This window comes from Hetaerina americana, unplaced genomic scaffold (assembly GCF_022747635.1).
Source record: "Hetaerina americana unplaced genomic scaffold, ioHetAmer1.1.p SCAF_7, whole genome shotgun sequence".
Taxonomy (NCBI): Eukaryota; Metazoa; Arthropoda; class Insecta; order Odonata; family Calopterygidae; genus Hetaerina; species Hetaerina americana.
This window is the reverse complement of record NW_027287316.1, coordinates 67,917,007-67,933,981: the sequence shown is the minus strand read 5'-3', so window position 1 is coordinate 67,933,981 and position 16,975 is coordinate 67,917,007. Positions and strand designations below refer to the sequence as shown.

Genomic DNA, 16,975 nt, shown 5'->3' with positions numbered 1-16,975 from the left:
AGGCCACCCTATCTCCATCTGCTTCAGTTTGGTTGAGGGAGATCCCTGAATCATAATAATTGTGATTGATAAGTTAAAATCTTTGGCTATGAGTGCATAATGAAAACAACTGTGATGACAATTATAAACAGTGATATTATTCCTACAGTTTTGCAGAAGTTGAATTGAAGTGAAAAATTTTACTATCTATGCTAGCCACAATTTTTTATTTCTCATTCATAATAAGTCATCTTATTCGAAACCTAACCAAAATTCAGAATTAAGTTTTTACGGGTCTTAAAAAGAAATAATTCCTCAACCTGATTCTAAACAAGAATGGTAACTTAGTAATGGTCCACACTTATTTCTACTTTCATCCTTTGCTGTCATTTTCATGGTCTTATTTGTAAACTGATGAGTCACGGTAGTCCAAGGGTAAAGCATTGGACTACTGACTGGAGGACCCAGGTTCGGTTCCTGGGAAAGCCTCTCTGAGCACCCTCAGCTCCACCCAAGCTGTGTGATTTTTTGGGTACCAGATCATCCTGGGAAACCATAACTGGCCCAGGGAAAGGAACTGGCCCCCCTACCTTGATGTGTGAATTTCACATGCCATCAGGCTTAGTACTGGGTGAACTCTAACATCACCTACCAAACCGACCTTCGGGTTGATTACTGTGTTTGTGGTTTGTAAACTGGTTGGTACTATTACTGCTACATAATTGAATAATTAGGTGATAGTGATTCACAAGTTACTAGAGAAATAATGTTACTCTTTAATGAAGTGTTCCATCTTGTGCTCCTCTCTCTGAAGTAACTGGTGGAGTTTCCTCACTGAGTTGGACATGAGCCTCTGCCCACGGCTCACTGATGCTTCTCTGGAAGAAATTTCGGTGTTCATGGGTCCTAAACTAAGGTCCCTTGCCTTACGTCGATGTGGAGCCCTAACTGATACAGGGGTTTCATCTTTACATCACTGTGTAGCCCTGGAAAAGATTGATATTTCAGAATGCTGTCAAGTCACAGCAGCTGGTTTGCTGGCAGGAATATGTGGCTGTAATATATTGGATCCTCAAAATGAGAAGTCTGATAAGAAGGTCAGTGCCTTTCCTGTTTTTACTTATGTGTTCTTGCCATGGCTTTTGTGGGATTGAGTCCAAGTTGTTCCTCTATATTTCATCATCCGCAGTATCTGTTGTGGGAGCAAAGTGACTTAAAGAATGGTATGTAGCATACTAGCGGATATAATAATTACTTCTCCAGAAGTATGGATATATTGAACTTAGTGAATGATAGCCAGGGTCATTCCAATGCCATATGATCAAAACTTGATTAATACATAGCCAATTACTAGTTCCAAAAAACGTCTACAAAATAAAAATTCCAAATTGCAACATATGATTTTGCAGTTTTATGGCTCAGTTTGGATTCTACTTATAAAGTTATTAAAAAAATTTCAGCCTGGAATCAGTATGCTAATTCCTTTCCAACTCTATGGAAAGTTGTATCTTGACTAAAGCAGGAAAAATGAAGATAATAATTCCCTTTGCAATGGTATGTTCAGAATATTTCACCCCATCTCTCAAAACCAGTAATCAAAGGAAATAATAGTGCCAATAATGAAACTAATTATATAATAGAAACTAGTCATATAATATTATGACTTTTGGGAAATAATCTTTTATTTTAAGTCTTTGGAATATATGAAATTAATATTATTGTTATTTGGAAAATCAGTGTAGTAGATAGAGGATAAGAGTTATTGTGGACAAGGGTTATAAAGTTTGCAGGAAAGAGGAAGGCCTAATTAAAAGTTAAAATACAGGTAGGAGAGCGAAAATAGAGCAGATGGAGTGGTTTACTTAACTTGGCACTGTTTTGGACCAAAATGGTCAGGGTAGTATGGGCATAAGAAGAAAAAATGCATAAGGCAAAGAAGCTTTCACAAGGATGGATTTGATGACAGGAGCTTAAGGTAACTATGCTAAGGAAAGACATTAAAATTTTTTATGAAGTGTGGTTTTGTAGAGCAGGGAAACATGATCTTTGAAGCAAGGTGGTAAGCATTGATTGGAAGGTTTTAAAATTTGGGTGAGGAGAAAGATTGAAATGGACTGACAGGAAAACAAACGAGTAAGAGCTATACATGGTGGGGAGGTAAGGGAATTGTTAGGAGAAGGCCAACGGAGGCAGGAAAGAATAGATGTAGAGCATTCGGGTTGGCAATGGGATGTTGAAGACTGTAATAGAGGGGAGAATATAAGGCAAGCAAGGATGGGGCAGGAATAAATAAGGATATTGAGTGGAATGAAGGGAAGAAGGATGTATATACCTATATGTATGTGTATGCATATGTATGCAGAAATGAAAAAACAGTTAAATGTAGGGTCTGATGTCCGGTTATGTTTTGCTAGAATGCAAAGAATTTTATTGTTCTTTGGTCTGTATTCATCCAAAACCTACCTTGAATGGTAGAATACAAGGAATAATAATTATTTGGTAGTCTACCAATTTAGGTAGGTTTTGGATGGACACTGACTTAACATCACAACATTTCTTAGCTTTGTCTAACTGGTCAAAGCCTGACACACCACACCAAATCAAACTTCAATTTAATTAAAAGTTACGTGATACATAAATTTTCAATCAATTCATACTGTAGCTTACACAAAAAATTTCAAAGGCTGTCTTATCAATATCTTTACTCCCCTCTTTATTCTTTATTTTATGTTTCACTACACATACTCCTCATGCCAATTCATTCTTAGTCAAATATATTCAAATGTATAAAGCTCTAATGGTGAAAAGCAATTTCAAAATATGTAAGAAATTAATGCTATTTTTGTTCATAATGTGTATCCCTGTGCAGGCCTAATTTATTTTTTCCAGATTCAGAATAAATACAATTTTGTCTTCTAACATATAAGACAAAGAAAGTGATGTCAGATACAATTGATAGAGATGATTGCCAAAGACTGCAGCTTGGAGCTATCATCCAACACATCGATTTCACAATCATATTAACATTCTACCAACTTATAGTTTAATACCATGTTCTCCAAATTTTGCCATTCTTGTGTTTAAATAACATTTTACTGAGATGCTTTCATCATTCCTATCTTCATCCAGTGAGATAATTTCTTTATATTTAATGTCTGTATTTTGTGGATTGTCATTAGACAGAAATTAATTGGAAATAATCATAGCCTACCAAGACAAAGCTGTAGTCATAAACTGAACAAAATGCTGAGCAAAACTAGTCAGTGAGTGAAAAAACTAAGGAAGAATACAAAGTTTCACATCACTAACCTGTGGTAGAATTACAAAATTAAACTTATTGGGAATTTTTTAATTGTGTGATTTTACACTCAAAATTGTTTAAATAATTATAGCACCATATTAAATTAGCAGGTTAAACAATAATGACAAATTTATAATACTGCTGAATCAATAGATTCAATGATTCAATTTTACCTTGCACAGTTCACAATAATATCACTAACAATGACAATTCTAAGTTGTAAAAAATAATGAAATATTCCTTTTCCAAACTTCTTCAAAAAAATGTCATGGCTATGGTTTTAAGAATCCAGCTTGAAGGCTATTTGTGTAGACATAGACATAGAGGAAGCCTAAAAGGGATAAGTAATCCAGTCCCCTTGGGCCTCCCCTTATTTCAACACCACAAGTATGAAAATTAATCATTCTTTCCATTTCTTCAGCCCGCAGAAAAAGTATCTCTAAGAAGGTTATATGCCTCTGAATTATCCTCGGGCACTGGTGGGTTGCATATTGTCAAGGAAATGGTGATGAAAATGCCCGTAGGAATCACCCACTTGGATCTTGGATCATGGAGTGTACGGATAGAAGGGCGTAAAATAAGTGGATTAACGGATGAGATTGTTGCTGTGTTGGTTAGTCGCCTGAAGTCTCTGCAGATACTCAGACTTTCTGGAGCTGATGGCCTTACAGATGCAGGTCTGATGGGATTGATTGATTTGACTGAAGCAAATTCATCAGATGGATTGGATGGTAAACATAATCCTAAAAAGTATTATTTCTTATCTTGGCATAGGTTTTCTGTACAACAGTTTTTTTCATTTGTCATTTGGGTAACTTACATGGTTTTTATAAAAAGTATCAGAAAAAGTGTGGGGAAAATAGATTTATTTCGGTTATTGCTAAAATGCCTCAAAATTCTTCTGAGTACATCCCTTGAGAGCATCGACGCACTTTTGCCAGCGGCTTTTCCACAACTCAAAGGCTCCCTGGTAGGCAGACTCTGGAAGGTCTTTAAGGGTATGCCTGCAAGCTTCTTTTATGGCACTTAGGGTCTCATGGTGGTGTCCTTTGATGGAAGATTTCACTTGGGAATAGGAAATAGTTTCCTGGTGCCAAGTCGGGACTGTAAGAGGGTTTTGGGGAATTGTCGCAATGCCCTTGGAGAAGGTCTTTGCAAGCAGACACTTGACTGCTTTTGGTCATCCGTTAAGACCTTCTGGATGAGTTTAATGCAGATCAGTTGCATCGCCAAATTTCCTGTTAAAATAGTGTGCACTGTCATCTTATCAATGCCAATACGATCTGCAATCATGCACATTAACCGACAGTCTGAATTCAGGTCTTCAGGCGCACATCAGGAAGAAATTGTTACCGATACTTTTTATGTAAACCTTGTACGTCTGATGATTTTATGAGGTAAACTGTATTCATTAAATGATGAAGGAAGACACTTTGCTTTTCCACGTAGAATTTTTTTATTACAACCTAGGTTTCGTTGCAGTGTAACATCTTCAGGTAAAAATTACCTAAAGGTATTATGCTGTTACAAAACCTAGGTAGCAAATAAAAAATTCAATGTGGAAAAGTAGTGTCTTCTGTCATCATGTGTCTTCTGTCATCATGTTACGTCTAAAAGAGGCGTTAAAAGAGAAAATTACAATTTTCTTGTTTATTCTAGATGCCATGAATTTCCGTGTCACTATAAACATCATATTTCACAATTTTAATTCAGTTTAGTTTGAGCATTGGCATATAAATATATTTGGAAATGTGCCCTTAAATTTGATTTTTCAAACTCTTTGAACCACCTATCAACAAAAATTATTACCTAATTCTTTTACTTTACTGGTGAGTGAAATTTGACAACATATAAATAACTTTTCCAGCATTGAACGTAATTTGTAAAATTTTTCCCTGCCCTTACGGCTACATGGGTTACCCTTAAATGAATGATGGATATAACTTATGTGTGCATGGAGAATGAATGCTTTTCTTGAATGCATAGTTTAACCATAAATCTACATCTGTGCATGCATAGAGAATAGGTATTTTTAAGAGATTGATTGAAACCATTATATATGGTGAGATTCCGAGTGTATTAGTGAATTGCTCAAGGCCTATACTAGTCGCTGGCTGTGAAACAACAATAAATGGTATCTAGTTTCAAAATTAAATCTAGGGAGGTGGTGATAAATAAGAAAGATGATAGCACAAAAGCAAAGGAGAGTAGATTGAAAAACTGCTGGCCAAAAATGGAAGTCCCATACCATATAAATGCATGGATCTATGCCATATGAATTCACACTAGAGGATTAGCTAACTTGAATCAGGCAGAATAGGATAAATATATTGGAAACAAATATATGAATGAGGCTTGAAACAATTTTAAAAGAAGGGTCATTGCATGGTCATGATAGTGACTTGTAAAAGGGGTGACTTGGAGAATTAAATGTGACCTTTGCGAAATGAAGGAGTGAAATATTTAGTGATTGCAAATAAAGAGGATGATTTCAACTAGAGATAACATATGTGTGTAATTTCTCTAGCAGGAAAGAGATTGTGTAAATGTGAAAAAAGTAAGGAAAAAATATAAATGGCAGAAGCAGGAGAAATACTGAATGGTTTATACAAAAATAAATTTTTTTTGTAAAAGGAATAAGAATGATGAAGGAATTTGATAAAGGATGATAGTTTGAGAGCATGAATTCAAAAAAGAAAGTTTATCATTTATTTTTTGATATGGTTAGAGGATATGTTAAAGTAAATAAGAGGTTTTCTAAGGTTTATAGAGAAAATGGAGTGAATGCAAATTATTGAATGATATACAAGTGATGCATAAAAAATGTGTGGCAACTGAAAGAATAAATGGGATCTTGGGCGAAATCAGAAGCGTGAAACAAGGTTCACACAGGATCTGTTCCAAAAATAAGTAAAGTGATGCTCATCGAAAGGTATTATCCATAAACGTTTGTGCCTCAGAGATAGGCAGTGAACAACAGGTTTTGCATTGAAGAGTTCGAAAGGTTGCAGACAAGAGTGCGATAGGTCAAGAAGGAGATATTTACCTACTGAAGGCTGCATCGCGACAATGCCAACAATGCCCCTGCCACCTTACAGCCCCGATGTGGCACTGCCAAACTTCTTTTTGTCCCCAAGAAAGAAAGGAGAAGGCAACAATTTGGGATGCTGGATAACATCAAAGGGGCTGTCATGAGGTGCCTGCTCAAGGTTCCTGGTGATGCCTTCCAGGAAGTGTACTGCAACTGGCAGAGGTACAGAGGCACGGGCATCAGAGTATTGATGCACAAGGGTGCTATTTTGAGGAATCCTGGTAATTTGTGCTTTGATCTGTGATGATTTTTTTTCCCAGATTTATTCTACTTATTTTTGGGACAGACCATGTAATGGTACCATAATTGTTTGATGTTTTTCTGGGGAAATGTGTGAGAGATATATAGATGCATGAATGTGGTAGGTTAGAGGATTGGATGTGTGTGTGCCCAATCTTGTATGCACTAACAATGAAGTAATGCTGGCCGATAGCTCACAAGATAGACAAGGGGCCCTGGGAAGCTTGAGTGAGGCACCAGAGAGAATGAAATTGAGGGTGAAACTAGTGATTTTTGATAAGAAGAATGGGTATAATGTTTACATAGTGAGAGTAAATATGAAATAATTCAACCAGTGGATGATTTTTTTATATCTTGGAAGAATGTTTGTTGAATACTGTTGGATAATGATGATTGTTAGTTCAAATATTATTGGAATATGATGCATATGAAATAATAGTAAAGAACTCATCATGGCTGGAAAAAGTTCACAAATGGTAATAACTAACTAAACATAAAACCAACGAAACAGCACGAGTGTGCACAAACATTTATAATTGTTGTCACACTCTTTAAGAATTCCTGAACGAAAAAGAATAGGGATTATTAAGTAATTTCATAATTTTGTTTTATATTTATATTGTATGCAAGTTTTATTTTGAAAGGTAACATCTCGATTGAATTAAGTTTCTAAATTAATTTATTCGTTCATGAATGCAAACTTGTCCTTTTTACAATAGGAGACATTATTTTGAACATTAAATAAGTAAGCAAGATGAAGTAAGAGGTATTCTAATCTCAGCAGAAAGGTTCTTGTATTTTATCGATTATATCCAGAAATGAATGTTTGAATTGGATAACATAGGTAGCAGTGTATAAAAGTATACCCCTGCCATTACTATTTTATGGAAATGAAACTTGTATGGAATTAAATTATTAGGCTAGGATAAGTGTAAATATTGCATAAGTTTAGTAGTGGCTATGGTGTGACTTGAGGAGTAGGTGTGGTGAGAAAGGGAGAGAGAGAGAGTGAGGAATGAGTGGATCATGAGAAAATGTGGATTAGATACCCAAGTTGAAGACAAGTAAGAGAGATCTGTGCTGTGCTGGTGTGATCATGTTGAGGGCACAAGTGGGGGTTGAATTTTCAAAGAGGGGCATAAGAGGGAAATAATGGTTAGAGAGGGAGGGGAAGATAGAGAAAATAGAACAGGTGAATATAGTCAAAGAGACTCTCAGAATGAGAAATATTAGCAATCTCAGGAAGAGTAGAGCATGCATGAAAGATATACGAATGTGATGAGGATGAAAGAAGTATGCAAGGTTGGGGCAGTGTGGAGGAAATGGATAATTGCTTCCATTGGGGTTGTTCAGAAGACTGATATCACCAGTGACTGACCTGTGCCATTATCATGCTTTTCAGAGCAGCCACCTACCCTGGGAGGAATCCCTCACATAAGCACCAATCCGCATCACATTTCCTTGATGACAAGGGCAGAGGCAGAGATTGTGCTGAGGGCAAAAAAGAGTGGGGAGGTTTGTAAGCAGAGAGGGTGGATGGAAGAGAAGTGGGAAAAGATGATGCGGGAGAATTCAGATGACACGACATCAGATGACGAGAGCAAAGCTTCTGCATTTTGCCCGATACCACAAAGCTCAGTGGTAAACCTCAAAGGTCAGTCAAAAGAGCAACCATTTGAATAATTTTTCAGTGTTATGTGCCAGGTCGATGTAAGTCTTCAGATGTGTGTTTTTACATGCCTTCATGTCTACATGAAGAGATGTGAACTCAAATATTTTTTAAAGTCAGATTTTGACCATTTGATGTTAGTGACTGGCATTCAACTTCATTTAGTCTTGACATGACCAATATTGCTGCATATTAATATATTTTTTATTTTTCAAAGGACTTCAAGAGCTTGATTTGAGTTGGTGCTTCAGCATCACTGATCTCAGTCTGAAGTATGCCATTCATTTCAGAGAGCTACGACATCTTAACCTTAGCCATTGCCTGCACGTAAGATATTCTTAATTAAATATCCTGAAAACTATATGGTCATCACTTTGTATGTTACACTCACATTAATGATGAATATGCATAATTTGCACCTTGTATACCTTGTTGTGTTTTTCCTTGCCGATTTTATCTTTCACACTACCCAGGAGATTGCCTAGGGTCCTTCTGTGGTAAATGAGTGAAACTATATCTTTTTTGGATTGCAACTTTCATAAAATATGCCAGGGAAACCACCCACCCTCACCTGCCACTCCATAGTATTTATGCGTTCTGGCTTCAATGCCACACTCATAGTCAGACTTCAACAGCTAGCAGTCAAGTGCCAATGTGATAGGGTTTCACTTCACTGCAGAAGAAGGAATTCTGAGTCACTTGAGTTATGAAGCAGTTCATATTTTTATGTATAGCTGTACTTTATGTGTACTGTAAAATTTTTTATATCAGTGACTGTTGAAAAATTCAAGAAAGAACATAAGTTTTCATTGTAGCATTAATGATTATTCTGGATTTGTTTAGTGAAATAGTGTTTTTAGTGTAATTGAATAACTAAGTTTACTTTTGTTTAACTATCAAGCTAATATAAATAGTACATATATTTAATTTGATCCAACTCCATAATGCACAACAGTAGCAGTCTCTGATGATAAAAGTCATGCCAGTATCACTGGGGATGGCTCACTACCAGTGATAAGAAATGCAGAATACAGTTTCAGTCAATGCACTATGTATATCTTACCATGAATGTGATGTTTTTAATTATTATCAGAATGAGATTTAATGCACAATCATGGACTCAGAAGCTGGGTATTATAGATACTGGATGTGTTCCAGTATTTGTTTTCATGGAATTAAAAAAAAATTCAACACTTTTTCCAGTGGAAATAAATGTCTTATTTTCTGGCCAATGTTGTAACCTGTCTTGATCTGGTATCTAGTAAAAATATGCTTTTAATCATTGACCAACTAAAAGTGGTCTAATGGTACTTCCACAGACAAGTACAAAATACCCTAGACAAGTACAAAATACCCTATTTTTGGCCAAATTCTAATTAGTGAATAGTCTAGCTCAAAAATGTGCATCAAACAATAAAGATATTTCCCTACCTACGCTAACCAAAAATTACTCTTGAAGTTACATTTCCATTTCAACAGTAGATGAAATTATGGGGTGAAATTTTTGATATTCTTTTGGGAATGAAAAATAGTAACTTTGTGATTCCACTGAAAAAATTTTATTACGAGACAACCTGGATTTCGACGTTCATCGTCATCCACAGGCCTGAAGAATTTTTCAGTGGAATCACAAAGTTACTATTTTTCATTTCCAATATGAATCGATTCCATAAATTTATGCCGGAAACCATCAATGATATTCTTATGTTAAATATCAAAATAAATAAACGCATTCACATATGCCAGACTGAAATCATGCTCACTCTTATTTGAATTCATAGATGGTTTTTATTACTATAAATCCTGTGCTGGAAGCTAAATCCATGGAAAAAATTAAAAGAATAATAAGAGAATAGGTCCACCAAACTGACTTCTTAATAACAAAAGTATATGCTTTCTGTGTTAAAGAGTTATTCTCCTAAGACCCAATACGTATTTTTTTGGAAACAGGTGTTTAACTAATTTTTGGTTTAATTGTAAAAGTAATATTATGACACTAATCATAAAAAGCTGGAGATAACATATTTCACCAAGTTAGTAACTTATTGTTCGTGAAATGTTAATTTTATTGAATATGTTCAAACTCTTACAGATATCTGATATTGGCCTCTCATTCCTGGCTGAATACAATCCAAGCCTAGAGGCATTACTTTTGGCTTTTTGTCCTGGAATTAATGATGCTGGTGTTGAATATGTAGTCAAAGGACTTCCCAGGCTCAAACATTTGGATTTACAGGTATCTATATACTTAAAGGGTAAATAACAAAGTACAACAATTTTATCTAATTGTAATGTGATGCTTTCAATAATTCATCTAATCCAGCTTAACTTAACACACTTCACATTTTCGTTTTTTCAAGAAAACGTTTATGAACTTTTAAGATTCCAATTTCTTCAGTGGCTATTAAAATCATATGAATATAATGGAAAAACTGGATATTCCTCAGCACAGTAACATTCAGTCGTGTTTCAAAATTTTTATCGAACAAAAATTCAATATTTATTGGTAATGGTTGTTAACTCTGTCATGGCTAATGATAATGAAAATCTGTTGTTTTATGTATTTTACTCATTTGAATCTGAAGCTTAGTTGCATGCAGCCCCTTTTATTTGCTTTTTGATTCTTAAACATGTTAAATATATTCACATTCTCCATGAGATTTTGCCTCAAATATCCCTCTTTGTAAGCCTTGTATACATATTTACTCTTTGATCTTCCATGTGACATATTTTCTTCTGAAATGCTCATAACAAATTCATCATGCCCTGTTCATCTGGTTCTTTTCTGTGTGGCTCTAAATGTTGTACATTTGTGCCTTTTCTGTTATCTGCATTATTTCATGGTTTCTCACTTTACCTGTCCATTTTATCTTGAGCATCTACCTCCACCACCATATTTCCAGGATTCTTTGTGGGTTTGCTGTTCCAATGTGTCATGTCTCGAGGTCTATTGAGTGCCACACTCAATGGAAGTCTTTTCATGTAGTTTCCTCATGTGTAATGAAATTTTCTTGGGGCATAGTTATTGCCTATCAACCATTAATATATTCTTGACTTTGACATTTTCTAAGCTTGATGTGCTGTGAGCATCTTTCTCCCTTTGTGCTGTTTTTGAGATATTAAGAGGATTTCAAGGAGATTGATTTCAGGAAGGAATTCAATAGAGTGCATTAGGTAGAATTAATGAATGAATTGCAGAAAATAGGAATATTTTGGAAGGATGAGAGACTTATCCACAACTTGTGCATGTCGCAGACTGCTCTCGTATGAGTGGTTAATGATCTGAGCTCATTTCAAAGTCTGTGATATAGGCATGAGGTCAATGTAAGCAAAACAAAGCTAATGTGGTTTTCTAGAAAGAAAAAGGCTGGGGTAAACATGAAAATAGGAGGACAAACACCAGAAAAAATGGAAGAGTTTACCTACGTCAGAAGTGTTATGGACCAAAATGGTCAAAGTAGGAGAGGCATAAGGAAAAGAATTGCATCAGGCCAAGAAGCTTTCAGAAAGAGGAGGGAGTTGATGACAGGAACTTTGAGTAAAGTTGTTAAAAAAGGCTCATCAAAACTTTGAATTGGAGAATGGTGCAGACACATGGTCATTGAGAAAAGATGGTGGGCATAGATTGGAGGGTTTTGGGATGCGAGTGTGAAGAAGGATGGAAGTGGATAGAAGGAAAAACAAACGCGATCCTAGGCATGGTGTTGGAAGATAAGGAATAGTTTGCAGAAATCCAATGAAGGGAGGAAAGATGGATGCCGAGCATTTGCTCGATCATTGTCTGTTGAAGACTGTAAAAGGGAGGAGAATTTAGGCATGCAAGGAAGAGGTAGAAATAGGGTATACATATTGAATGGAATGATGGTAGGAAGGACACCAAGCAAAGTTTAAGAAGGGCTTATTGTAGTTCTGGATGTCAGGGTTTTTTTTCATAAGGGGCATGTAAATGTATCTCTGTACCATTATGCAGGGTGCAGCTATCTCAGGACAAATTTAATTTGAATTTCCCACCATATCGTAGCTCCACTGGAGGTCACAATTGGTGTTCTTGAAATCTATAGGCATCTAGTAAACAGTCATAACCTCAAAATGGCTGAGATGTTACGTACAAGTGAGGAGTACAATCAAAGAGCTACTATTATCGAAAGTGTTCGTGCTGAGCATTCACCCAGTGAAATAGTTTGATTCTCTGGGTACCCCTGATCAACTGTTTACGATATTGTGGCTAAGTATAATTATTCAGAGAAGTCTGGGGAAGGTTTTCCTAACCCTGCAGGGAAATGCTCAGGCACTGATTTCAGAGGAATTTAGTAAATTTTTGTGAATTTGCATATTTTGAAGAATATCGTGAAACCATGGATGGTAACTTTAGCCTTGGGGAGACAATATGTCTTTCAACAGGATGGTGTACTAGCTCATACGAGCCATTCAGTCCAAAACTGGCTCTCAGATAGCATTGGCATCTTCTGGTCGAAGGAGTTATGGACTCCGAATAGCCTGGACTTGATTCCTCTCGACTATTATGTTTGCAGCATATTCAAAAGGGTTACCAATAAGACTTGGCACCCTAATGTTGCATCTCTACCCACTGCTATTGTAACAGCATTCGCAAATATGGACGGTGCTGTTTTAAAAAGTGCATGCCATCGAACCAGGACAAGATTAGAGGTGGTCATTGCAGCTGAAGGGGGTTACCTTTAGTAATGTTATTCTTGACAGATACCACTACTTTTATGTAAAAGCATTTTCATTTGTATTTTTTTAAAATCAATTTGCTTTTAAACAAAAGTTTCATTTATCCAGATTTAAGCACCGTACCTTGTGTAGTCTGTGCCTATCGAAAAACTTTCTTAACTTGTAGAGTAGAAATAATAATAATCTATCTTTAAGGATTACAGGAAGGGTAATGTACCAGCATGTCTACATTTCCTTGATATATATGCTTGCAATCAATTACAGCTGTTTTTCATCTGCTCCTTTACATTTTTACAGGGATGCCGGGAACTAACTGACACCAGTCTACAGCTCATTGCTCAGTATTGCAAAGATTTGCGTTACTTGGATGTGAGTGGTTGCTTGTGGATGTCTGTGGAAGCAGCAGAGGAGACTGAACAAAAACTTTCTCCACCATTGCACAGCTTGCACCGGAGAGGTCTTGCACCCAAAGTGGCACACAAAGCATCAGAAAAGGATGGGGAGGTGACAGTCAGAGAGAGGACAGGAGACGACGGAAAGAATAGCGCTCCCAAGCCTCCTCCTCCCCCACCTATCATGAATTCTCTCTTCTCCCTGCTCACAGTTTACCGTTGAAGTTCTCGAAAACTCTCTCTTATTCAATTTAAAACAACCTGAAAAGTAATCACATGAGTGATTGGATATTCCTCAATGTTCCTAGCTTGTTGTGGGAATTTTTAGGCCCCAGAGTCCTAACTAACTAAGTCAATTGAAATTTTCAATTCAAATTTTCAAATGTGATTTCGTATCAATTTTGATGGTAGCCCCATTTGATTAAAGGCGTGGCAGGTGTTTGTCAGACATATCAAGAGTCCCTCTATTTGAATAAGTTTTGGCATTTTATCATCACCCAATATGTGATCATTCACCAAATAATAATGACCAGTGTATTATAGATATGTAAGATAGAAACAAATTTGTTATGCAATGACGCATTATGCCACTTATTGCTGGCAGCTGAAAGGAAAATTTTTACTCCAATAAATGGGTATTTTCCTTGGAAGAGCTTTTGAAAGATGTAAAATGCTGTGATTTATATACAAGGTTGTTCATATAAGCCCATAAAATATCTAGTCATTGTATTAGCTTCATCTCATTGTTATCCTGCGGCATAATATGTGAGTAACTCAGTTCAATATTTTTTGCATTAGAAAATTAATGTATCAGTATGATCAAATGTTAGAACTACAAATATTAGAGAGACTAAAGTACTTCAAGTGGTTTCTTAGGTTGCTAATTGGCATTAACTCTTCAATAATTTCATGAAGGATTATTTTTCACGGGCTTAGCTATTGCATGATAAAAAAGTTTAACCATTGGCAGTTAAAAAAAGTGAAAATAAGTAATTTAACCATTGGCAGTTAAAAAAAAGTGAAAATAAGTAATTTAATCAGTGCTAATACATATTACTTGCCTCTTTATTTTAGAGGAGCGGTAATAATTTTGGAGGGTATTGATTATCCCTGAATCTGTAGGAAATATGTGAAGCCTGTCGAAAAAGTATCTGTTCTTTAATTTTTCCTGCCCAAAGTAGTGATGCTAGGGTGGTGCCATTGTACACAGTGGAAGGAGACTGTGGATGTGCTGGCAGCACCACACTCAGAAGAAAGTGACCGGTTCACTCAAAGGCAGAGAAAAAATTCAAGCATGCACATTAAGCTGTCTCCTTCCATTGTGAATAGTGGTGCTGCCCTATCATTACTACTATGTGCTGGAAAGTTTTTAAGGTTAGTCCCTTTTTCAACAGGTTTTGTATTTGTGCATTTGCATGGGCAGCTGTGGAAGGAGTGTTCAGGTACACTACCTATTGCTCCAGAGCCGCCGCCTATCTCTATGGTCTGAGCTCTTTCTTATCAAGAGAGGGTCAACTCCCTCATCCCCCAATCTGGTTCCTCCCTCCCTCATTAAGGCTTGCATTACACTGTTGTGAGATATGACCACTTTTCAATTTTTCACCATTTTCAATAGGTAAACATCATGTGGCTGAAAATCAATGGATTTATCCTAGTTTTGCTCTCAAACTGATCATTATCACAAGGAAAATAAGTTATGAGTATTATTCAAATGTAAAAAAAAACTGAAGGGTTGATGATGAATCAATTTTTTTCCCTTGATTTCAACCTATATCAGTTCTCTCTTATTATAATTACAATCTTCTAGCAATATGCGAGGATCTTACTTAATTGATTTAAAACTGGAGTGGTATTTCAAAATTGCTTTTATTACACGTGATAATAGATGCAGCAGGGTGGCCATTCAGTCGTAAAAATTGGGAAGAAATCTCTAAAATTACTCGTTTTCTTGAAAAATTTAGTGCTGAATTTTTTGTAAATTCACAGATTTTATATTTGAATCTGGAGTATGAAGTAAAAATCAGGAAATTTCAGTGAAAATGATTTCTCTGGTTGTGAGACCTGCGTATGTTAGGATAGGTCAGATTGTGTATGTAGACTCCAGTAAAAACTGAAACTATAAATATAGAACTAATTTTTGTGATACAAATGGCAGACAAAGCGATGGGGAATGATTTACAAAAAATGCCAAATTGGATTCCAAGTAATCAGGAGAAAAAAATTGGCAATAAGGATGGAATGCTCATAGGGAAAATGAGGAATTAGTTGGGAGTGGTCACCATGTATGATTACTCCTCTGCTCTTGTTTAATGTAGCAATGCAATTTCAGTCATACTGATGAATGATTTTTCTTTGCATTGAAGTTTTTTGTTTGGACAGAATTTAGGTTGAGTTGATTCTGATTTTCAATTATCAATTCCATTCATTCTTGGATTAATGGAGCATTGAATGCTCAAAATCTTCAAAGTTAATTTTGAAAGAGTCTGAAAAGGAAAAACAGAAAAGTTTCAAAAATTGAGGATTCATGGCAAGATGACATTTCGTTCCCTGTTGGGAAACTGTTGAAATTTTTTGTTAAATGCCATAACTGTGCCATTTTTAGAGGACTTGAGATGAGTCATTTACTTACAGCATAATTTTCTGCTCTGGTAGAAACTCTTCCTTTTTCTGTTGGTTTTTAAAAGTTTAAAAAATATTAGATTTTGAAAAGCTAACTTTGATTATCCCAGGATACTTGTTCAAATTAAGCCTGTAATTGCTTCGTAATTTTCTTTAGTGGCTCAGTATGCAGTGAAAGTTCTTTAAATTATGCCTTCACTGAACATGCAAAAAATTGAGATACACTAGTTTGAGATGTTACATTTTCTCTCTTTTGAATAACTAAAGGTTGATGAAATGGACAAAATTGACAGAGAATATAGTTCTCTGTCCCTTTAAAAGTTTTTCAATTGGTAGACTTTGTTATAATGTTTTAATAGTTTTTCATTAGAATAACATTTTTGCCACTAAAATAATTCAGAAGCAATTAGAATTTGAAACATTGAAGTAGTTGAAAAAATATAATAATGTGCCAGCCATGAAACTGTTATAGATCTCTATTTGTGATCTATCAAATTTGGAATAGGAATGTGACTACTCTGCCAGTTGGTCAGGTATACATATGTGCAAATTTTCATAATTTATATGCATACTTGCAGGTGGAGTATGATCTGAAATCTTTGGGTGTTAAATAGTCCTAGTGGTGCTGTCAGTTTTCAATGCAACATGGGTGCATAGTTCAAAAAATGTCTGGAATTACTTGTTTTATTTTAATACTTGGAATAAAGGGACTAACGATTTTAAAAAAAAATCAGGAGTTTGATACATGAATTTGGAATATGTTTTATGAATCAGCAATTGATGATAATAATGTTCCTGTTCATTGTGAGATCAGTGTGTTTTCATTCAGTCATCACATATGTAGGCAGTGGGAAAAACTAAAATTATAATTGACCAACTTAAGCAGCACCATTGGCAAGCAAAGGATTGAGGGATGATCTGCAAAAGAAATAGGTAATCAGATCAAAATACTGGGAAGAAAAATGTTGAAAAAGGATGTTATTTTTCTC

The 16,975-nt window shown here is 35.7% G+C and overlaps 1 protein-coding gene across 1 annotated transcript in view; it reads left to right on the top strand.

Annotated features, from left to right (window-relative positions):
* The window catches only part of LOC139696246 (uncharacterized), a 30,577-nt gene extending 14,875 nt beyond the window's left edge, over positions 1–15,702 (top strand). The window contains exons 5-10 of the mRNA XM_071594926.1: positions 794–1,076; positions 3,702–4,011; positions 8,014–8,265; positions 8,498–8,607; positions 10,373–10,516; positions 13,273–15,702. Of these exons, the coding sequence (XP_071451027.1) occupies positions 794–1,076; positions 3,702–4,011; positions 8,014–8,265; positions 8,498–8,607; positions 10,373–10,516; positions 13,273–13,590 (1,417 nt within the window). The 3' untranslated portion in view covers positions 13,591–15,702. The remainder of the gene's footprint in view (positions 1–793; positions 1,077–3,701; positions 4,012–8,013; positions 8,266–8,497; positions 8,608–10,372; positions 10,517–13,272) is intronic.
* The last annotated feature ends 1,273 nt before the right edge of the window (positions 15,703–16,975 follow it).